This window comes from Mirounga angustirostris, unplaced genomic scaffold (assembly GCF_029215605.1).
Source record: "Mirounga angustirostris isolate CCGP_5_RB_7025 unplaced genomic scaffold, mMirAng1.0.hap1 SCAF_16, whole genome shotgun sequence".
In the NCBI taxonomy this organism is placed as follows: Eukaryota; Metazoa; Chordata; class Mammalia; order Carnivora; family Phocidae; genus Mirounga; species Mirounga angustirostris.
Window position 1 is genome coordinate 45,776,793 of NW_026991724.1, and position 22,983 is coordinate 45,799,775.

The following is a 22,983-nucleotide window of genomic DNA, read 5'->3' on the forward strand; positions in this document are numbered from 1 at the left end:
GGGAGTGTGCTTCTCCCTCTGCCCCTCCCCCTGCGTGTGTGCTCACTCTCGCTCTCTCAAATAAATATCTTAAAAAAAAAAAAAAAAGCAAATCACATAAATGTCCCACATCAGTTAGGTGTTCCCACAGTAACACTGCTTAACAAACCACCCCAAAATCCAGTGGCTCATAGGCATTAGCATTTTCTCTCTGGCCCACACGTCCGCAGGTCGGCTGAGGTCTGGCTGGCCTTGGCTGCGGGTCTGCTCCGGGTGTCCCTCCTCCTTCTGGGACCCCCTAAGGCATGTCCCTCTTATGGAGATGGCAGGAGCACAGGAGGCAAGCCCGCCTCCCCACATTTCATGCCTTGCTTGAAAGCCATTGGCCAAATCAAGCTACATGACCAGGCCCAGGATTGGTGGGGTGGGCATGTACCCGTCCTCGAAAGTGGAGAGGGAGGAGTGAATTTTTGCCAAACTGTAATCTACCAAATAGTTTATACGTATGTAAAATGAGAGCAACTGAAATGGAACAATGCTAGGAGAATTATTCTTGGAACGTCAGTGCATCGATGTTCTAACATCTGCTGTCCAGAAAGTAAACATGCATGCATGTGCCCTAAGACTATCTCGCTTCCAGTCTAGTTGGCCAGCAACTTACTAGATAGATGTAGATTTCCATTCTTAAAAAGCATACTCCTTGGGGTGCCTGGGTGGCTCAGTCATTAAGCATCTGCCTTCGGCTCAGGTCATGATCCCAGGGTCCTGGGATCGAGCCCCGAATCGGGCTCATGCTTGGCGGGAAGCCTGCTTCTCCCTCTCCCACTCCCCCTACTTGTGTTCTCTCTCTCCCTGTGTCTCTCTCTGTCAAATAAATAAAATCTTAAAAAAAAAAACAAAAAACACTCCTATTTCTGATCGCATATTTTCTTTCTAAAGGGAATCTCAAGTGCTTTTCTTTCTACCATCTATTTCTCCCTCCTCAGTATGGCTGTGACCCGATCCAAAGATGCTCCTCCTTTTGGTCCCCCAATCCCCAGTGGAACCACATTCCGCAAGTCTGATGTCTTCAGAGACTTCTTGCTGGCCAAGGTGATTAATGCCGAGAACGCTGCGCACAAGTCGGACAAATTCCACACCATGGCCACCAGGACCCGCCAGGAGTACCTCAAGGACCTGGCTGAAAACTGTGTCTCTAACACACCCATTGACTCCACTGGCAAGTTCAACCTCATCTCCCTGACCTCCAAGAAGAAAGAGAAGACAAAAGCGCGGGCGGGCGCTGAGCAGCATAGCGCAGGGGCCATTGCCTGGAGGGTGGCGGCTCAGGACTATGCCCAGGGCGTAGAAATCGACTGCATTTTGGGGATTTCCAACGAGTTTGTGGTGCTCTTGGACCTGCGCACCAAGGAGGTGGTATTCAACTGCTACTGCGGGGATGTCATTGGCTGGACCCCAGACTCCTCGACGCTCAAAATCTTCTACGGGCGAGGGGACCACATCTTCCTGCAGGCCACAGAGGGCTCCGTGGAGGACATAAGGGAAATCGTCCAGAGACTGAAGGTAAGGGATAGAGCTCCTCAGTGGTACAGCTCTTCTGTGGTTTGGCGGAGGCCTCAGGGAACCCGCCCCCAGCCCCATCAGTCAGGCCAGAATACTAATTGGCCGCGAGGGAGTCAGAATTGCCACTTAACACACTAGGGGGTCTCATGGGCCCTGCAGCCTGGGTTCTTTCTGGGGACAGTTCGGGCCAGGGATCCAAGGCTGTCCATGAGGATCACCTTGGGGAGAGAAAAGATAGATTTATTTACTCTAGGTCTTGATAGAAAATACAAGTTTACTCTTATGTTCAAAATGTAAGGGTACTTCCTAGAAGAATTAAAATAGAATGAAAAGCTTCAGGCTGTTAAAGGATAGGGCATAAAGCTGATGGGGGGGCAGGGGGGCGGATATAAGAAAGCATGGTAAAACAGACAGTTACATAACAGGAGTAATTCCAGATCCGTAATCATAATAAATGGGAATGGTTTAACTTCCTCTATTAAAAGACAAAGATTCAGTCTGGGTAAATTCTTGCTCAGGTTCAGAGTGTTGGCCAAACCAAGAGTGACAGATTGGTCCCAGGTGACAGCTTGGTAGGTGGTGGCCTGAAACGTGGTACTGAGAAGTACTCAGGCCACGTGTGAGCCTCGTGGGAAGGAACGGTGTCATTGGCAGTGGGCTCCCAGTGGGTTTCACAGAAGGCCACATCATGCATGTGAAATAGGGAAGGGAGCCTGACACAGACATGGGTTCTAGAGTCACAAGGCCTGGCTTTGGGTCCTGGCACTGCCACTGGCCATCTGTGTGACCTTGAGCCAAGTCCTTAACTGCCGTGTGACTGACGTTTTTCAGATGTCCCCATCTGAAAAATGGGAACAAAAATTACCCTACGTCATGTGAAAGTTTTAAGGATTGGATGAGTTACGTTTCCCAGACAAGCTTGCCTGACTCAGCAGGCTGTGACCTCCAGATGCCAGCGCGTTCACCCTTCTGGGCCTTTGCGTTCTCATTAAGTTCAAGTTGGGTTGATGGAGCCCTGCTCTCGGCTTCCCTGACCCCAAAATTCATGCTCAGTGTTAGACAGCAACATGGATGTGAGGTCCGAGAACCAGGGCCTCCATCTGTTTTGTTCACTTGCTTATGTCCTCTGCATAGATCAGGGCTGGCACACAGTAGGTGCCCAGTAAATACTGATTAGGTGGTTAGCTGAATGAGTTTAATTGAACCCTGCCTGTGTGCGGATAAGCAGCAGGTATGCGCAAGCTCGCAGTCATCCGCCCCACGGAGCATAGGTGCTGTTCTTATCCCCACTTGACAGGATGAGGAGATTGAGGCTCAGGGAGGTACAGACTCTCACAGAAGGTCATGCAGCCAGCAGGGGGCAGACTGGGCTCTGAATCCAGGTTTTCCTGACTGAAACCCATTTGTGCCTGAACTCAAGACTGGTAGCTAACTGCTAGCTCGGCATCTCCACCCGGGCGTCATGGAGCCCCTGAAACTCTGTCTGAGGGCAGACTCCTGGTTTTCCTCCCCTGCCCCACAGCGTTTTCCTGTCTCTGGAAAGGGCAAGTCCATCGCTACATTTGTTGAGGTCGGAAGCCTTGGCATCAGCCCTGCTGTTCTTCTCTCACTCCCACATCCCATCTGGCGGCGCCACCTCCGGTGGGCAGACTCCAGCTACCCCTCCCCTTCCACAGCCTCCCCCGGCCTCTCCTGGACTCTGCAGTCACCTTCTGTCTCATCTCCCTTATCTCCACCCTTGCTTCCTTAGGGTCTGTCCTGAGTAAGGCAGCCCGAGGGATCTGATCCCATCACTGCTCTGCCCAAAACCCTCTGCCCTCTCTAGATGGAAGCCAGGGTCCTTGCAGTGGCTTCTGAGACCCTGTGTGACTGGCTCCCTGTCGCTCTCTCCACTCTGGGTACACAGACCTTTGCTGCTTCCTGAGTGTGCCAAGCAGGCATCCAGCCTCAGGGCCTTTGCACTACCCGTGCCTCTTGCTGGAGCACTTTTCCTGATCTCCCTGTGGCTCACTTCCTCCTCTCCTTTAGTCACATGTCACCTTGTCAGGGAGGCCTCATTATGTAAAATTGCAACCCCCCCAACTTGGCCCTGAGCATATTCCACCCACTTACCCTGCTTTAATTTTCTCCATAGCACTTACACCATATGAAGCGTATTTATGTATTTGTTGTTCACCACTGTGTCCTCAGCACTGAGGTTGGAATGCAGCACACACTCGGCGAACTCGTACTGAATGCCTGGCTGCATATTGCCCTGTAGTAATAGCAAAAGCGAACATCTACGGAAGGCTGTCAGACCCTGCCCAGCACTTTGCACAACTTTGCATTTTTTTCCTCCCCAAAGCCCAGTGAAGGAGATGCCCTTCTCATCCCCACTTCACAGATGAGGAATCTGGGACCCAGAGAGAGTTAAGTGCCTGGGTTCTTAAACATAAGAGTATTCTTTCTCCCCAAATCCTGACAACAGCTCGCTTTTCTTGAGCAGTGACCATGCCGGGCAACGTGCCAGGTGACATGTTTTACCCACATCCTCTCTGTGCTGCTCCGTCCCACGCCCACCCCCGACCCTACTGTCAGCGCAGCATTTTACAGCCCGTTAGCACAGCCCCCCCTCACAATCTCCATGCCCCAGAGCCCACTGAGGATCCAGGTGGCCGGGAAGTGATGATGTAAGCCATCTTCTGTGAAGGGACAAACCCATCATACACGACTCATGACAGCAAGTCTGCTTCACCGAGTCCTCCAGGGGAAGGCATCCATGCCGTCCCCAGCAGAGCTAGGATTCAAACATCCTTCATTTGTTAAGTCAGCAAGTATTATTACTTGCTTCTGTTTGAGCTGGGCAGTGCTGGGACACAGCAGTGAGCATGATGGGCCCCAGCCACCCTCCTGGGGCTCCCGTCAGAGGCAGGAATTGAACAAGGAGTTACAAGTGCCAAGAGGTTAAAGAGCGAGTATTGAGGATGCCAGGGGAACCTATCGTGGGGAGAGGTCTCAGAGCCACAGGTCAGATGCAGCCCCCAGACCTAGTCAGTTAATTCCTAAAACTCGACCTTCGGAAGATGTCACGTGAGGGTAGCTCTCCAGGGGCTCTGGCTATACTGGGCATATGTTTGCACAGGGCGGTGGGCAGCTGAAGCAGGGCAATCAGCGCCCCGTTTCGATGGGGGCACAAGTGTACTATTTGGCCCTGGTCCCACCCGCCTACTTCTCACTTAACAGTACCCGCCAACTACCCCAGCTTGTGAGCCCGGGCCGGGGGGTCCCTGAGGAAACAACTTTTAAACTGAGACGAGAGCAAAAAGTCGGAATCATCGTGGTGCAGAATGAGGGGAAAGAAACAAGGGGGGCAGCGAGGAATGTGGCATGGAGGCTAGAAGCAGGAGTTAAAAAGTCAGGTCTGTACAGGTCTTACATCTGTAAGATAAGCAAATCAGTTGTGCCTGCCTCACCAGTGAGATACTGGTGAAATTAGGCCTATCAAGGGTTTAGTGCACTGAGAGAGAAACTTGACAGAAACGTCCAGTGTGTCCGTGCCCGTGACCAACGAGGCCACACCAGCACTGGGGGGTGGGGAGGGCCCGACCGTCCCCGGAGGCCACAGCGGGCCTGCTGACTGCCGTCCATCCTCCATTCCTCCCCTCCTGCTTTTGGTAGTAAGACCTCCCACAGCACAACAGACGTGGATGTTTTTATTACATCTCTTGAGATGATTATATGATTCACATCCTTTCTCTTATTGATGTAATGCATCACATTATTTGATTTGCAAATATTGAAACACCCTTGCAACCCAGGATTAAATCCCACTTGAACTTGGTGAATGCGGACACACGGGACGTTTCTCTGTCACCCACAGCCAGATTCTTCAGACACAAGGGTGACCGCTTCAGGGGGCAGGATTTGGACTCCCAAAGCGGAAGTAACGGGCTAGAATGGAGCCAGTCACGAGTTTCTCTCTCAGTACACTAAACACTAGGCTTTCCTTTCCAACCAGTTTAAACTTTTTAATTGTGGACGACGTCAGACAGCCGCCAAAGTAGAAGGACTCAATCTAGCAAACTCCCGGGCTGTCTCTGGCTCCCTCAGCTGTCAGCCAGCCCGTGGCCGGTCTTGCTTCTTCTTTCCCTCCCCTCCCTTCCTCCCCCCCCGCCCCGATTATTTTGAAACAAATCCGGGACATCCTATGGTCTCATCTGTACACATTTCAGTATTTATCGCGAAAACACAGACCGTTCAGAAAGCAACTGTTTTGTCATTATCATACACCGAGCAGTCATAGTAATTCTTTATCGTCACGTGAACAAGTTGGGCTGTGAAAGCAGCTGCTGGGTCTCGATCCAGAATTCTGGAGGACAGGATAGGAAAGGATACAGAGTGTCACGCGCATGCCAGTGAGTAAGGATCAGTACTGTTCTGTGGAGCGGTGCCGGCTCCTGCGTGTGCCGCCCACTGTGCAGACGTCCAGACTCTCGCCGTCTAGCTCAGATGTGGTTACATCCTCAGGTGAGTGCCTCCCCATCCACGCTCTCGTTTCCGGCTGCCTATGCCCCGCAGTGTGCTTGGTTTGGGCTGCAAGGAATGTGTGTGTAAACGGACGCGTGAATGCGTAGAGTGGTTTGTGACCTAAAATTTCCTCACGGGGCATTGTGATGAGAGAAGGGCGAAAGCCCCTGCTGTGCTGGGTACGTTGGGCGGCAGTGTTTCTAGCCACGGGATGGCTTCCCACCGGCAATTTGAACTATTGCACGTTCTCTTTCCTTAATGCAGTTTCCGGAGAGCACAGACCAGACCAATCTCGATGTAACTTGTTCAGTAGCCGTGGCTGTGGCTCGTTAGGTTAATCCTTGTCTCCCAAGAGGAGGAGGGAATTCCTAAGGACACGCTGAGGGACCGGGGTTCTCTTTGGCGGGTCCTCTTATCCATAGTAACACGTGATCATGGTGACAGTCACACACACATGAAGCAGGGAGTGAATCGGAAGCAAGGCCTGGTGTGGTCTGGTCAGCTCCAGGCTGGAGGACAGTCTGAGGAGGAGACTGGGGAAGGGGTTGTGCCTCTAAGAATGATGCCATGAAGTAAAGAATATGGCGCGAGCCCCCAACCAGAGAAGATCCCAGGTCTCTGGTCTGCTGCTTCTCCGGACTACTTTGGTTAGAGTCATTGGATCAGGATAAAATATTAGTGGCTTAAAACAACAAAGGTTTATCTGTTGCTCACACTCAATGTCCAAGCTTAGGTTCAGCAGGGGTCTCTGCTCCACATTGTTCTCACTCTGGGACCCCAGCTGACCACAAACAGCCACTCTCTGGAACAATCGCAGTAGCTGTGGCAGAGGGGAAAGGCCTACAGAGGGTCTCGCCCTGGCATTAAATGCCCCACCCTGGATCACCTGACAGTTCCACTCACAACTCATTGACCAAAACAAGTCCCAGAGCCCACCCCCAACAAGGGGGCCAAGAAGTGTAATCCCACTATCTGGGGAAGGGGGAGGCCAGGGGCACTTGGAGAACATGGCTCATGACTGCCACGGTCGCTCCTGGCTAAGAAGCCACATGGTTGCCTATCCTTGTTTCTTCAGAAGTCAAGAGCCCAGGCTGGGACTGGGTGGGTGTTTACACCTATATCCTGGCATCACATGGGAGGGATGGGGGTCAGCAGGGTCTTTGGCCCCGAAGGCGGGGAGGAATCTGTGCAGGGGTCATCCAGAGCTTGCCTATTGCCCACAGGTCATGACCAATGGCTGGGAGACGGTGGACATGACCCTGCGGCGGAACGGGCTCGGGCAGCTGGGCTTCCACGTGAAGTACGACGGGACGGTGGCCGAGGTAGAGGACTACGGGTTTGCCTGGCAAGCCGGCCTCCGGCAAGGCAGCCGACTGGTGGAGATCTGCAAGGTGGCCGTGGTCACACTGACCCACGATCAGATGATAGACCTCCTGCGCACCTCTGTCACCGTCAAGGTGGTCATCATCCCGCCTTTCGACGATGGCACGCCCCGGAGGTAAGGGCATCTGCCCTGCAAGGTGGGAGCCGGGTGAGGGGGTGGTGGCTTCCAGAGCACTGTCACCCGACGCCCTTTCTCAGCAGGAAGAATGGTGCTGGGGAAAGTCGACATCTGTCAAACACCCACTGCGTGCCACTTACGGTTGAAGCTGTCCAAATGAGCACTGTCCCATTTCATGTCCAAAATGGTCCCATGAGGTGGGCACCCTCATCAGTCCCATTTTCTAGATGATGCACAGAGCATTAAAAGTAACTTGCCCCGAGGACACACTGCACTTGATCCATTTCTTCAGCACGTATTTATTGCACCTCTAACAAGGTGCAAGCTCCATTCGAAGTGCTGGGGAGACAGCAGGGACAAAATGGAGTGAGTGCCTGCTCCCTTTGGAGTTTGTGTTCTAGAGGCAGGGACAGGCAGTAATGAGGTTTAAGAAGAAAATTAAAGCAGGCTGGATAAAGGGCCTGCAGTGTGGTGGGAGAGCTGCTCATGGGTCAGGGAAGGCTACTGGGCAGAGGCAGCCATGTGGTCTTGTCCAGGCCAGGGCGTCCCCAACAGAGTCTGCAGAGTCTCCGAAGTGTGAGTGTGTGTGGCGTGTCCATCCGTGCAGCAGAGACCAGTGTGGCTGGAACAGGGGTGAGAGGTGGGGCAACCTTCAGGGGAGCTTACACAGTGACAGACTTGGGTTTTACTCCACATACAGTGGGAAGACAACGGAAAGTTTGTCTTGTTTTTTTTTTTTCGTTTTCTTTTTTTCTTTTTTTTTAAGGTTTTATTTATTTATTTGACAGAGAGACACAGCAAGAGAGGGAACACAAGCAGGGGGAGTGGGAGAGGGAGAAGCAGGCTTCCTGCAGAGCAGGGAGCCCGATGTGGGGCTCGACCCCAGGACCCTGAGATCATGACCTGAGCCGAAGGCAGACGCTTAACGACTGAGCCACCCAGGCGCCCCTGACTTCTTGTTGTTGTTGTTGTTGTTGTTGTTTTAAGATTTTATTTATTTATTTGAGAGAGAAAGAATGAGAGCGTGAAAGGGAAGAGGATCAGAGGGAGAAGCAGACTCCCCGCTGAGCAGGGAGCCCGATGTGGGGCTCGATCCCAGGACCTCTGGATCATGATCTGAGCAGAAGGCAGATGCAGAAGGCAGACTGAGCCACCCAGGCCCTTATTTCTTCATCTTTTTTTTTTAAAGATTTATTTATTTATTTGAGAGAGAGAATGAGATAGAGAGAGAGAGCATGAGACGGGAGGGTCAGAGGGAGAAGCAGACTCCCCGCTGAGCAGGGAGCCCGATGCGGGACTCGATCCCGGGACTCCAGGATCATGATCTGAGCCGAAGGCAGACGCTTAACGACTGAGCCACCCAGATGCCTCTTTTTTTTTTTTTTTTTTTAAGATTTTATTTATCTGTGAGAGAGAGAATGAGAGAGAGCGTGAGAGGGAGGAGGGTCAGAGGGAGAAGTAGACTCTCTCTGCCTCCTCTGAGCAGGGAGCCCGATGCGGGACTCGATCCCGGGACTCCAGGATCATGACCTGAGCCGAAGGCAGTCGCTTAACCGACGAGCCACCCAGGCGCCCCCTGACTTGTTTTTTTAATAAAACATTTCAAGTGTGTCGAAAGTGTACCAAGCCCCGTTTCACCACAAGGCCAGCTTTTGGGGTTTTTCCAAGCTCTGTGCCTCCCTCCCTCCCTTGGATTATTTGAAGAAGTCCCAGTGATTAGAATGTATCTCTACCTTATAAGAACCTCTAAAAAATTATGACTATACTGAAAAATTTTACCAGTAAGTATCAACTACCCATCTGTGTTTACCTTTCTATTGTATCAGAGAGATCTTTGTTAAAAAGAATTGTTTCGTTAATCAGGCTGTTCCTGTTGTATTTGGTTGATGGGTCTCTTCAGACTCTTTTAATCTATAAGCTTCCCCTCCCACTTTTTTTCCCCCCTTGGAATTTATTTTGGGAAGAAACCCAGGTCACTTATCCTTTAGAATTTCCCACTTCCTGCGTTTAGCTGCTTGCATCCCCCTGGTGTCCTTTACCCTGTTCCTCTAGCACATAAATTTCCTATACACTGGAGTTGGATGTAGAAGCTTGATCCAGTGCTGGTTAAATTTCTTCTGGTAACGACACTTCCCAGGTGTGTATCTGTCACGAGGCACCACATGTCTGGTTGCCCTCCGTGAGTGACCCTGAGGGCAGAGGGTTAGGTGGTGGCACTTGGACCCGTCATCATACACTGTCCCCCTCAACAGCCATGGGCCATTATTGCCTCAATCAGTTATTTCATCATGGGTCACAGAGTAGCGAGTACTGTTCTCAATTCCATCATTCCTTCTTCATTTATTGGCTGAAATCCTTCTAAAAAGAACGTTCCTTCGGTAACTATTTGGTTACTCTGGGGTAGAATTTATTAGATGGGGAAGGCAGGGTAAATGCAGCTTTTAGAATGGTGAGTTGGTGCCCTAGCGACCTCCAGCGGTGGCCAGACACAGAGAATCACTACATCCCAAGTGCTGGACACACAGCTGCACAGAGGAGTCAGGCCTTGGCCCTCATGGAACTACTGAATGGATCAGGGGAGGCAAACGGTGAACAAGGGAATGTGGTGATTTCACATAGCAAAAGAGGGAGGCAATTGAGCATCGTGAGAAGGCAGGCTCTGCAGTGAGATCACCGAGGTTTGACTCTTAGCTGTTGCTCATAGTAAACCGTGGCCTTGGGCCAGTGGCCTCATATCCTGTGCCTCAGTTTCTTCATTTGTAAAAGGAGGATGGTGATAGATCCTTTCCCCAAAGATGGTGGTGAGGTTGGAGAAAAGCTTTGTAAATAAAGCAGTTAGAACAGCACTTGGCCTGTAGGGGGCGCTATAGAGACACCAGCTGTGAGATACTAGGTGTGAGGAAAGAGCAGAGCCTGACTTTGGACAAGGTCATCAGGGAAGGCCTGAAGGTGAGAAGGAGCCAGAAGAAGGGTCTTGCAGGGAGGGAGTGGCCATTATGAAAGTGAGGACAAAGGGCCTTGGCTTGTTGCCAGACCGCCAAGAGGGTCTGGAGCAGAGTGAGCCAAGGGGAAGGCTGACATAGGTGACACGCGACCCTCACTTTACAGATGAAAAACTGAGGCCCCGAGGGGACCCATCAGTTGTGCAGAGTTGTACAGCTACCAAGTGGCAGACAAACCTCAGTCCAGGTTTCCTAACTGCGGGGTGCTCGGCGGCGGAAAGCTGGCGAGAGCTGTGCGCATGCCCAGCTGTGCTTGCTCCACTCGCCCCCTCCTGCTTGCTCCCAACTTGGCCCGGGGCAGTTCTGGGCGCGCCTAAACCCTGCAACCAAGGGCTTGGCCTTCCCTCACCCACCTCCCCAGTCTCCCCTTGGGACTCCAGTCAAGCCCCAGGCGTCCCCTTCTCTCAGCCCTCTTATCGCGCCACTTCCCAGCCACACCCGCTCCAGGCTCTGCAGGGACAAGTCAAGCCCAAGTAACTCCACAGGCCAGCTCCCCAGCAGACCCCGCTCTGCCTCACTCTGCACACACCCTCACACCCATGCGCATGCACACGATAAGCCAGGCCGCCTGTGGGAGGATTCTCTGCGCTGGAGGCCACAAAGACGTCCCTGGACCTGCAGGTAGGGGCCAGTGGAAACAAAAGTAAAAGTCTGCAGGCTCCCTTCTCCAGCTTTGTGGAGGCTTTGGGGAGACCAGGCCAGGGAGGGTGTGACCAGACAGACGAGCCCTGTTGCCTGCCCTCATTAGGAGAAAAGCTATCACCCTATCCCGCTGGCAAAGCAGCCACTGAAACAGGATCTTCTGTTTGCAAGGGCAGGTGTGGGTTGGGACTTGCATGGTTTTTGTTGTTCTTCAAATGCAGAGGGGTCTGGCCGACCTCATTTGCAGAGCTGATCACCCCAGCTCTGGGGTCTCTCCCAGCCTCTTGCTGCAGCCCTGGCTTCCTAGCTCAAATGTCGAAATAAGCCATGAGGGCGCCTGGGTGGCTCAGATGGTTAAGCGTCTGCCTTCGGCTCAGGTCATGATCCCAGGGTCCTGGGATCGAGTCCCACATCGGGCTCCCGGCTCGGCGGAGAGCCTGCTTCTCCCTCTGACCCTCTCCCCTCTCATGCTGTTTCTCTCTCGCTTACTCTCTAAAAAATAAATAAAATCTTAAAAAAAAGAAATAAGCCATGAGTGGAGACACATGGGGACAGGTAGAGATGCTCTCCCTGCCACCAGCCAGGCTCTGCATGGTGTGCATCTAGACCCCACACTCTTCAGACACTGAATAGTAGATTGGATCATCCGCACGCTCCCAGGCCATCAGACGGGGGTTCTCAAGTGAGCGCTGCACCGCTCGCCACAGCTGAGCTGGGCCAGGTAGCCGGGAGAACGTCCCACTGCCTGATGAGATGGTCATCGTGACGTTGGCCGCTTGCACGGGCTCAGGAGGAATGCTCTCATCTCACCTTCTCTGTCGCTTCCTGATGGGGAAGGCCATCTGGGATGCTTTTGTCCCCTTCAGTTGAACTCAGGAGCTCTGGTCAAGGGGGTTGTAAACTCTTCCTGGAGAAGGGAAATTGAAACCCCACAAGTGAGTGAGCAGGAGGGGTAAGAAAGGAGTCCCCATGGCCCCCAGAAACTTGGCTGTTGGGAATTGAGGACAAGGAGGCAGTGAGGAAAAGAGGTCTGTGAGCCGGGGGGTGTCCTCTCTCAGACATCTCCCACACCCGGCTGAGGCTAGAGCATGCTCTCTACTGTAGTATTGTTGGTCGAGACTGGAAGCAACCTAAATATCCACCGCACTGGGTATTTAGGCCCGACTGGCTGAGTAAATCCCAGGTCATCCATGTGATGGAACAGTATTTGACTGTTTAAAGGAAATAAAGTGAATTTGTTTGTACTGAGAGGGCTCGGTAAGAAATATCGTTAGTTGGGGCGCCTGGGTGGCTCAGTTGGTTAAGCGACTGCCTTCGGCTCAGGTCATGATCCTGGAGTCCCGGGATCGAGTCCCGCATCAGGCTCCCTGCTCAGCGGGGAGTCTGCTTCTCCCTCTGACCCTCCCCCCTCTCATGCTCTCTCTCTCTATCTCATTCTCTCTCTCAGATAAATAAATAAAAAAAATCTTTAAAAAAAAAAATATCGTTAGTTGGGGGGCCAGGAGGGGGAAGCAAGATGGTATTTGGAGCTAAGTGTGCTGGCCTTTTTTTTTTTTTTTCCTGTTTTAAATAATATTTGCATAGAAATACTTGCATAGGATACTTTTTTTTTTTTTTAAGATTTTATTTATTTATTTGACAGACACAGCGAGAGAGGGAACACAAGCAGGGGGAGTGGGAGAGGGAGAAGCAGGCTTCCTGCAGAGCAGGGAGCCCGATGCGGGGCTCGATCCCAGGACCCTGGGATCATGACCTGAGCCGAAGGCAGACGCTTAACGACTGAGCCACCCAGGCGCCCCTGCATAGGATACTTTTGAAAGAACATATAAGAAACTGGAAGCTGTGGTGGCTTCTGGTAGGTGAACCCCGGGGACAGGGATGTCAGTTTTGTCCCACTTTCTCAAACTTTGTCTTGTGTCGAAATCATCTCCAGCAGCTTGGTAAAATGCAGATTCCCGGGCCCCCAGCTCAAGGCGGACTCTGATTCCGGTGGGCTGAGTTGAGACCCAGGTATCTGCGTTCCTCTGCTGAGCTCTCAGGGTGGTGTGTATGCTGCTGGTTCTCAGACCAATGGGGAAGGATCTGTTCCAGAGCCCCCAGCGGGATGTGGTTGGACTTCAGAAGGTAGAAGGGAGACTTGGCCTCTGAGCACATGGAAACAGCAGGCAGATTGGCCACAGAATCAGCTGGAAAAGGCGACAGTACCAAGGCCCCATTTGTTAAGCACTTCGCAGGCACCAGACTCTCTCCTAGTGCTCTAGAATGCCTGCAGCCACCGTCTTACAAATGAGGAAACAGGTTCTGGAAGGAAATCCTTCGCCCAGGGCCATGCAGGCTGGGGTCTGAACTGGCCATCTGGCCCAGAAGCCCTGGCTCTCTACTACCCTGTGCTGCCTTCAAGATGACTGGATAATGTTTCCCTCTTGGAGATCATGCCCAGGGCTCCTGGCCAAAGTCCACGCTGTCAGTAATGGGGAGAGAAGACCGGGACTCGAGAAATCTCACTGGCTCCCAAACCGCTCTTCAGGGGCCCGTGTGCACGGTGGTTAAAGTTGTGGCCTTTGGAGTCAACTTACTGAATTTAAATCCAGTTTCCACCTCTTACTGGCTGTGTGACCTTGGACAGGTTACTTAGCTTCTCTGTGCCTGTTCACTTCTCTCGAAAGTGTGGTTGTAGTGATCAGGATTCTGGTTCCCAACAACAGAACCAACTAGCTCAAGCCTGGTGAAGCAAAAGACAGACTTTCCTGGCTTCTATACCTGACAAACTAGGAGACAGAGCAAGATTTAGACGTGGCCAGATGCAGGGACCTAGACGCCCTCACCAGGAATCTTTATCACCTGTCTCCTTTTCTACCTTGCTGTCATTCTCGTGGGACAAAGGTGACCCACCCTTCTTCACAGTTTCAGCTTAGGACTCCCCAGCGCAGCAGCCCCAGTGAACCAGATCTTTCCCCCATTAGTTCCAGAAACAGTTCCAGAGTTGACGCCGTCTCTGACCGCACATGGGGCACGTGACAATCCTGTGCCGATCATGGTATCCGGGGGAGGGGGAGGAGAGGTTTCTGATTGGCCAGGCCTGGGTGACATTCTCACGCCTGCAGCCAAGAAGTGGGGTCAGCCCCACAGAGCACACAGACCTGTTCCCAGGTGATGGGGTGCAGGAGCTGAGTAGGCAAGAGCAGTGATGCCGTGATGGTCCCCTCGTCCACCTCCACCTGGGCCTGGCATAGCTATGGGTTCTGCTAGCCGTTTGTATTGTTGTCATTCCTCCCATGGTCCCTGGTGAGGCGTTGGTACCTACCAACCCAGAGAGATTGCCAGAAGGAGCTCTGACCCTGATAGTGCCAAAGGGCACAGTGTGTTGGGCCCAGGGGCCAGAGCACCTCCTTGGGTCACCTTCTGAAGACTCCTCAGCAGCCATGTCCTGAGCCCCCAGCCACCAAATCCACCACATCAGCCAGTCCTGAAAGTTGCCTGGGTTCCAAAGGACCCAGGAGATCCGCGGAGGCTCAGCTTGATGAGGGCATGAGAGCTTCGGGGTCGAGGGCTCCAGGCTCCGCTCCGGCAGCTGCTGGGAGGTGGGTTTCGTGAGCCCGGCCCGCTCCCAGGGCTCGGAGCCCCCTCCTGTGCCGCCCTGCAGCAGGGGTGGAGAAGGCCAGCCCAGCCTGCGGACCGCCCCGCCTCGAGCCAGGAACACCGAGGCGTGTGTGCCCGCCTGGTCTGGGGGGAGTCACAGGCCCTCCTGCATCTATTTCAAGGTTCTGGGTTTCATGGCTTTTTTTTTTTTTTTTTTTTTTTTCCCCAAATCACCCTGCAAAGTAGGTCACCTGCTCCTCTTCCAGCTGCCTTTGAGCTTCTTTGGAACAAGGCAGATACTATCCTTTGATTCTGAGGGCATCCGCCTTTCTGGCCCCGAGTACCGCTGCAGGGAGGGGAGGGGCGGGGAGGGGGCTGCTGAGCCATTCCATGGAGGACACTGGTCCACTTGAAGCCTGGGTCAGGGAGAAGGGAGAGGAAGAAAGACGAAGAGAGAGTGAGGAGGTGAGGGAGAGAGGGCCAAGCGGTCAGAGCCTCTGGGTTGGGCCCTGTCCTGACTGACTTCTCTGAGCTGCTAAGTTTCAGACCAACTTAAAGGGTACCTACTCGGCCTTTAAAATAGGCCCTCATGGTTCAGATTCGGCCAGAAAACCCAGCCCAGTGTGACGAGGCACTGGTCTCTCCTGGGCAGCAGGTACGTGTGCTGGTGGGTCGGGGCCCTTCTGAGTAACGAAGCTTTTCTTCCCAGGGGGTGGCTGGAGACCTACGACATGAATACCTCGGAGCCCAAGACGGAGCCAGAGAGCATGCCTCCCGGGGGCCGGCCCCCATACCGCAGCAACGTGCCCTGGCAGTGGAGCGGGCCTGCCTCCCACAACTCTCTACCAGCCTCCAAGTGGGCCAACCCCAGTGCTCCCGGCCATGCCCAGTCCCTGAGCCGGCCCCCAAAGCAGACCCCCATGGTCCCCTTCCGGGAGCCCCAGCCCCTGCACAGCAAGAGGTAAGGACTGATGAGGGGCACCACCCAGTGTCCCAGTCTGCATCCCTGCTTTGCCCTTTTCTCCCTCCTCCCTCTTTTGTCCAGTCTCTTCCTCTCTGTCTTTCTCCTCCTCTCCCCGTCCTTATGCCTCCCTCCCTCCCTTCCTTCCCTTAAATTTTCATTACAAGCCTCTTGTGTGAGGGCCCAGTGCTGGGGAGCTCGGTGTCTGAGGCTGGGTAGCCACCATACCATGTATGATTAAAACTATATATTTTTTGAAAGCTCAAGGGACTAATAAGCACAGACTTCTTGGTAGTGATCACTTCCTAGGGGAGGCAGGGAAGTGGGAAGGGGGAAAGCCCACAGGTAGGCGTGTAGAGGTGCTGCCATGCTAGTTCTTGGTTTGGGTGGTAGCTTTGGGAGTTTGTTTTATTATGATGGTGTGTATCTTGCAGATAAATTATCTTGAAGGTAGTGTTTATTTAAAAATAAAAATTTCTAAGAAATGAAGGAATCCAACTTGCAGAGGTGCATCTTGCTTCAGCGGCCCCCGTCAGGCCTCTGTCAGGGCCTCAGAAGCTGAGGGGCAGGCACAGCTGTAATGGGAGAGGGAGGGCAAAGGGTATCCCGGCTCCCGGACACCACCCTTTGCTCTCAGCAGCTCTCCCTGCATCCTGATGGGAGCATGGTAGACGAAGCAGATGGAATGTGGTTGGGCCTGAGGGAAAGGTCTGTCTTCCCTCCTCTGAGGGCAGGGGTATCCTCAACTCACCCAGCCTTCCGCCATCCCTCCTGTTTCTGTTGCAGGCCCGTCAGCTTCCCGGAAACCCCTTACACAGCATCACCAGCAGGGGCCGACAAAGTCCCTCCCTACCGACAGCCTTCTGGGAGCTTCTCCACCCCCGGCTCGGCCACCTACACAAGATACAAGCCATCCCCAGAAAGGTCAGAATCTCTTCACTCTTTCCAAATTAAGGAATCTGATGAGAACTGGGGATCCTCTTCCCCAGGAAATGCACAGACCCTACAAGTTTATTTGCCATTTGATGGAGTTTCTGGATCCCTGAAGGTCATCAGAGGACCTCCAGGAAGACTAGCTGTTTGTTGAGATTTAGAGCCAAGCTGCCCTGGGCACGACTCACCGCCGGCTTTCCTCAAGGCAGGATTTCTGCTGGCATGTTATTGACACCTGAATCACTTGCTTAAGCAAGACCATTTGCCTTCTAGAAGGCGTGGCCACTCAGCGACCTCTCCAGCTCCGCCTCCCCAGGACCAGGCCACCAGCATCACCCAGTTTTCCTGGCCTTTCAGCCTTCAGTCCTGTCCCCTTGAGCCTTTCTCCAATCTGGCAGCCTAAGGGATCCTCCCAACTCCTCCATGGCTCCCTGGTGCCCTGTGTCCTTGGTCCTCCAGGATCCCTGACTTAGTCAGGGGCAGCCCCTCCCCTGTCCTCAGGCCAGAGCCGTGGGCTTCCTCCTGGATGTCTCCCTTCCTCCTCCTGCCTACTGCAGACCATCCATTTGGCCTCCTGAGCAGCTCTGCGCCCCACCCCTTCCTCCTCCCCAGTGCCCCACCCTGGCCACCTCCCTGAGCCCCAAGCCTCCATCCCATCTCCTGTGGTCCACCCTCCACTCAGCAGCCAGGGGGATCTTTCTATATGTGGCCATGTCTGTCCCCTGCTTCAGACCCTCCCATGTGTCCCCCAGCCCTCAGGACATAGCCTCAGCACCTCGGTGTGGCCACCAGGCCCCACCCGCCTTTCCAGCCTCACTCAGCCACACCTCAGCCTCACTGGCCGCTTTCGCTTCCCTGGGTAGGCTGTCTGAATTTCAGAGCCCGCCTCCGTGTTCTCCCTCTGCCTACAGATTCTTCACACTCTTCACCCCACACTCCCCCGTCCTGCCAACTTGAGCGCTGATGCTTCTCCTCTGGGAAGCTTTCCCCGAACCTCCCCCTGCACTAGATGAGGTGCTGCCACTGTGCCCCTCAGTTCCCTGTGTATTTCCCAACCGTGACCTTGAGTGCTCTCCATTCCGTCAGCCAGGTCAAGAGTGTGTGTGTGAGCTCCTCTTCAAGATCTGGGACCCTCCCAGTGCGTCTTTGTGGGACCATCACGCAGCACAGAGGCTGACCCGTGGTAGATCCTCGGTATCTATTTGGTGAAAGGACGGGGTGAGGGAGTGAGTTGGTTTAAATGAGACCCCCTGCTGTCAGGGTAGGGATCCTTCCACTGATCTCCAGCATGCCTCCAGATCACCCCAAAGGGGCCGGGCCTCCCCCTGAGGCTCCGACTTGGTAAGTCTGGCGTGTAGAACGCGCAAGGCTGCCGGCCCAGGGAACACACGCCGAGAGCCACTGAACTAAACCATTGTTGGATCTCAGTCTCTGCTGTAAAATCGGGGAAAACAGACTCCTCTTCCATTTCCCGGCCACCACCATTCAACCTTCATTCAGCGGTGGATCTCAGGCACTGTCTGTTGCCGGGCCCATAGAAAGCTGTTTGAGATACTCACTTACCAGGGGTTCCTGCGCTCGGTGCCGCTGGCTGGCAGAGGGAGCGCCCAGGAAACCATGCGCACCCCGACGAACGCGCTGGTAGACTCAGGCCATGGAAGAGGGAGGTCTAGGCTGGCTGCCTGGAGGAGGCAGCGTTTGAACAGGGCTTTGAGAGGTCAGTAGGAGTTTGCCGCAGAGAAGAGAGAGAGTCTTTCTAGACAGAGCAAAGGCCACAGACAGGAGTAAGCAGAACAGTGTGGAATGCAGGAGGAATGGAGAGGAGTCTGGCGTGTGGGAACACCTGGGTGGCAGCAGCAGCTGAGGCTGGAAATGACAGTTTGGTACCAAGTGATTGGCCAAGAACAGACGTGGTGGGAATGATGTTACTGATAAATCCAGGGAGCATTTTTTTGTTTCAGAGTCTTGGTGTCCCTCTCCTTTATATTATTATTATTTTTAAACTTTCTGAAATAATTATAGGTTCACAGGAAGTCACGAAGAAATGTGCAGGGAGCTTCATGAACCCTTCACCCAGCCTCCCCCATGCAAATAGCAAAGCAAGGCATTGACATTGGTGCAGTCCATAGAGCTTATTCAGAATTCACCAGTTGCACATGGACACGTGTGTGTGGTGAGTGCGTTTGGTCACACGTGTGCTCTTGTCTAACCACCACCACAATTTACACACCATACCAGCACCTCGGAGCTCCGTCCTGCCACACCCTTCCCCTCCCCCATCCTGAATCTCGGGCAACCATTAATCTGTTCTGCATCTCTAACTCTTGCTATTTTATAACTGTTATATAAAAGGAATCACACAGTATACATCCTTTGCAGATTCTTTTTCAGCCAGCATAATTTCCTTGAGGTTCATTCAAACCATTGTGTGCATCAGCAGTCAGTTCCTCATTGCTGAGCTGTGTTCCGTGGTGTGGAACTAGCCTAGTACGTATAACCAACCATTCGCCCATCAAAGGATATTTGGGTGGTTTCTGGGCTTGGGCTACTACAAACGTTCATCCTCTGACCGTGCATGAAAGTGAATTTTTCTTGCCCTGGAACAAATGCCCAAGAATACCATTGCTTGCCAAGATACGGAAACAACCTAAGCATCCGTTGACCGATGATGAATGGATGAAGGAGATGTGATATGTATACACGCAGTGGAATATTATCCAGCCGTAAAGAAAGGAAGTCCTGCCATTTGTGACAACATGGACGAATCTGGAGGTTATTACGCTAAGTGAAATAAATCAGACAGAATAAGACAAATACTGGGTGCTGTCACTTATACAGAGAATCAAAACAAAAAGTTGAACTCCTAGAAAAGGTGGAGTAGAGTGGTGGCTGGCTGGGGTGGGGGAAATGGGGAGATTTGGGCCAGAGGGTACAAAGTTGCCAGTACAAGATGAGCAAGTTCAGAGGATCTAATGTACGTGTAGGCGTGGTGCCTTGAGTTAATAATTCTGTGCCGTGCATTTGAAATCTTCAGCATCATCCCCCAAAACAGGGTAACTCTGTGCCATGAGAGAGAATGCTTGTTAATATGATTGCGGTTATCACTTTGCACTGTGCGTGTACGTATATCGAATCATCACCTCGTACACCTGAAACGTATTGCAGTTTGTCAGCTGTGCCCCAGTGAGGCTGGGGGCGTGGGGGGAGCGATGCTCTCACACAGCGGACAGCGTTACTTGAGTGAATGGGTGTGCTGACTATTCTGCATTGCACAGAGGAAAGCGCTTGGGGGGGAAGAAGAAAGTACAACTGCTTACCATGTGGTAAGTCCATTTTTAGTTTTAAAAGGAACTGCCAAACTGTTTTCCAGAGTGCCTTTACCATTTTACACTCCCCCCTCCGCCCCACAAGCCCCCAGAAGTGTATGAGTGATCTGGCTTCTCCGCATCCTCACCAGCGTTGGGTATCCTCCCTGGTTTTCACTGTAGCTATTCTGATAGGCGTGTAAGGAGATCTCGTTGTGGTGTTTTTTTTTTTTTTTTTTTAAGATTTTATTTATTTATTTGAGAGAGAGAGAATGAGAGACAGAGACCACGAGAGGGAAGAGGGCAGAGGGAGAAGCAGACCCCCTGCTGAGCAGGGAGCCCGATGCGGGACTCGATCCTGGGACTCCAGGATCATGACCTGAGCCGAAGGCAGTCGCTTAACCAACTGAGCCACCCAGGCGCCCTCGTTGTGGTTTTAATACGCATTTCTCTAATGGCTGATGGTGTTGAGCATCTTCCCGTGTGCTTATTGGCCAACTGTGTATCTCTTCAGCAAGTGTCCGTGCCTGTCTTTTGCCCATTTTCTAATTGGATTCAACATTTTTCAGCTTTGGAGAGTTCTTTGTATATACTAGACACGAGTCCTTTGTCAGGCGTGTGATTTGCAAGTACTTTCTCCCAGTCTTTAATTTGTCTTTTTGTCTTCTTTTTTTTTTTTTTTAAAGTCCTTTTGTCTCCTTAACGGTCTGTAGCAGAACAAAAGGTCTCAGTTTTGATGACGTCCAAGTTACATTGTTTCCCCTCTTATGGTTCACGTTTTTGGTGTGAAGTCTAAGAACTCTTTGCCTAGACCTGGGTCCTGGAGATTTTCTTGTTTTTTTTCCTAGTAGTTTTATTTATTTATTTTTTTAAGTAGGCTCAACACCCAGCGTGGGGCTTGAACTCACAACCCAGAGATCAAGAGTCGGATGCTCCACAGACTGAGCCAGCCAGGTGCCCCTAGATGTTTTATTGTTTTATATTTCACATTGAAGTCCGTGATCCATTTTGAGTTCCATTTTTGCATAAGGTGAGAGGTTTAGGTTGATGTTACCTTTTTGGCCTGCTGACAGTGTCCAGTTTGCTCCAGCACCATTTCTGGAAAAGGCTCTCCCTCTTCCATTGCATCGCTCTTACTCCTTAAAGCGAACGATCATTGGAAGGGGAACTCAAGTGGGCACGTTTGTGTGGGTCTGTTTCTGGCTCCCCTGGTCTGTTCTGTTGAGCTGTATACATGATCTCAGTGAGTGCTCCCAGGGACTCCACAGGTGGGTACTTAATTATCCCATTTTACAGAGAGGAAATTGGCTCAGTGGATCCCCTTGGTCAGGGTCACTCTTCCAGGAAGTGGCAGAGTTGGGACAGGAACCCAGGCCCATGTGATTCTGGAGAGAGGACATTGACCCGAGCGAGACCTGTCCTGCCAAAGGACTCTGAGCTTATCCTCCAAATCAGGGTAAAATACACGGTCCCTTCTGGAGTCCCCACCCCACAGTGACACTTCATCTCTGTCAACATCTGGGTCCCAAGTTTGGCAGAAGGGTGCTAGCATGATACATCCCCTAAAACTTCAGAAGTGTCTTTCACAGCCGGTCACCAGCCTGTGGTACAAGGCCCGGGAGCTGGCCAGGACTGCCCCAGTGGCCTTTAGCCTCAGCTCCTTTCCCTTTTCCTCTCCGCACGGCCTCCCCGTGACATCCTGGAACCCGTGTGAGCCCGGCCAGACATTCCTGCGCAACCCTGGACTTCCCCCACTCGGGACTCCTCTGTATCCTGCTGTCTCCAGCGGGCCTGCTACTTGCCGAATTCATCAAGCTTTTAGGATCGTGGGGGTCCATATGCTCAGAATCTGTCCCAGGCCCATCTTAGATTCACTGGGAGACAAGGTGGTAAGATGGCCTGCCCTTTATCTGCCCCGTAAGTGTGGGCCAGCAGCTTCACCTCTCTGAACCTCGAGTTTGCTCCCATGTAAAATGTCTATCCCTGAGCAGCACTGAGAATCTTCATGGAGGAAAACCCTCTAGAGCACTCAGAACTGTGCCTGGCACACAGTAAGTGCTCCTTAACCTTGAGGATCATTACTGCCCCATGCAGCGCCTGTCCTGGCGGCTGGGGGACAGAGGCTGGTGGATGCTTTCCCTGTCCTCAGGAGTTGGCCACCCTCGTTCGCAAAGTGAGCAGACCACCAAACTTCGTATGGAGCATTAGGACAGAATAGTGTGCCCGGCTCAGCAAGCCTGCAGGGCTGGACTGGACCCTAGGCATTTGCTCACCAGACCCCCTGGCTGGCTTTTTTTTTTTTTTTTTCCCCTGTTTTTCTCTGCCAGCTCCATAAAGAGTGGTACATTGGTGAGGAGGCATTTGACTCCAGGTGACAGAAAACCTAACTCGAGAAGGCATGAGGCACTAAGGAGATCTATCATCACATAGTAGGTCCACAGGTGGGGTGGCTTCTTCAGGGAAATCCTCAGGGACCTGGCTCCACTTGTGACCCATGATGGCTCTTGGGGCCCCAAGCAGAATCAGTGCCCTGCAGAAAAGGAGGGAAGAGCCTCTCTTCGGTATTAAGAGTAAAGGAGCTAAGTCATTTTGCCTACCCCTCAACCAACCCCTGGCAGGTCACATTGGACCCGCACGACTATCTGCAACTGTCAGGATTTACTCAAGTCACATGACTGAGCGATGGCCGCCACTGCGGAACCTGGGCTTCACCAGCAGAGACCAAGAAGGTTGATGGTTGTTGGCGTGGTGGCCAGTTATGGCCACATCGTCCATCCACCCTCTCCCCGGTCATCTGGGAATTCACCCATGCGTTGTGCCATCAGTCCATGTAGGCAACTGGCAGAGCAGGCTGGAGCCCTCCCCTCCGGAGAGGCTCTTGCCCACGTTCACGTCTCTCTTGGTACTTTTCTCTGTGGCCATAGAGGAAAATACCAGGCTCAAAGCCAACATCCCGGCAGCCCGACCCTGCTAACACTCCCTGCAGGTGCTCCCTGCCTGCCTCCCCAGGTC

The 22,983-nt window shown here is 52.7% G+C and overlaps 1 protein-coding gene across 12 annotated transcripts in view; it reads left to right on the plus strand.

The window, feature by feature from the left end:
• SIPA1L3 (signal induced proliferation associated 1 like 3) overlaps nucleotides 1-22,983 on the plus strand; it is a 227,432-nt gene that overhangs the window by 157,659 nt on the left and 46,790 nt on the right. For all 12 annotated transcript variants that reach the window (XM_064581035.1, XM_064581037.1, XM_064581032.1 and 9 more), the window contains 4 exons: nucleotides 966-1,542; nucleotides 7,272-7,546; nucleotides 15,482-15,733; nucleotides 16,520-16,657. In XM_064581035.1, coding sequence (XP_064437105.1) covers nucleotides 966-1,542; nucleotides 7,272-7,546; nucleotides 15,482-15,733; nucleotides 16,520-16,657 — 1,242 coding nt within the window. The remainder of the gene's footprint in view (nucleotides 1-965; nucleotides 1,543-7,271; nucleotides 7,547-15,481; nucleotides 15,734-16,519; nucleotides 16,658-22,983) is intronic.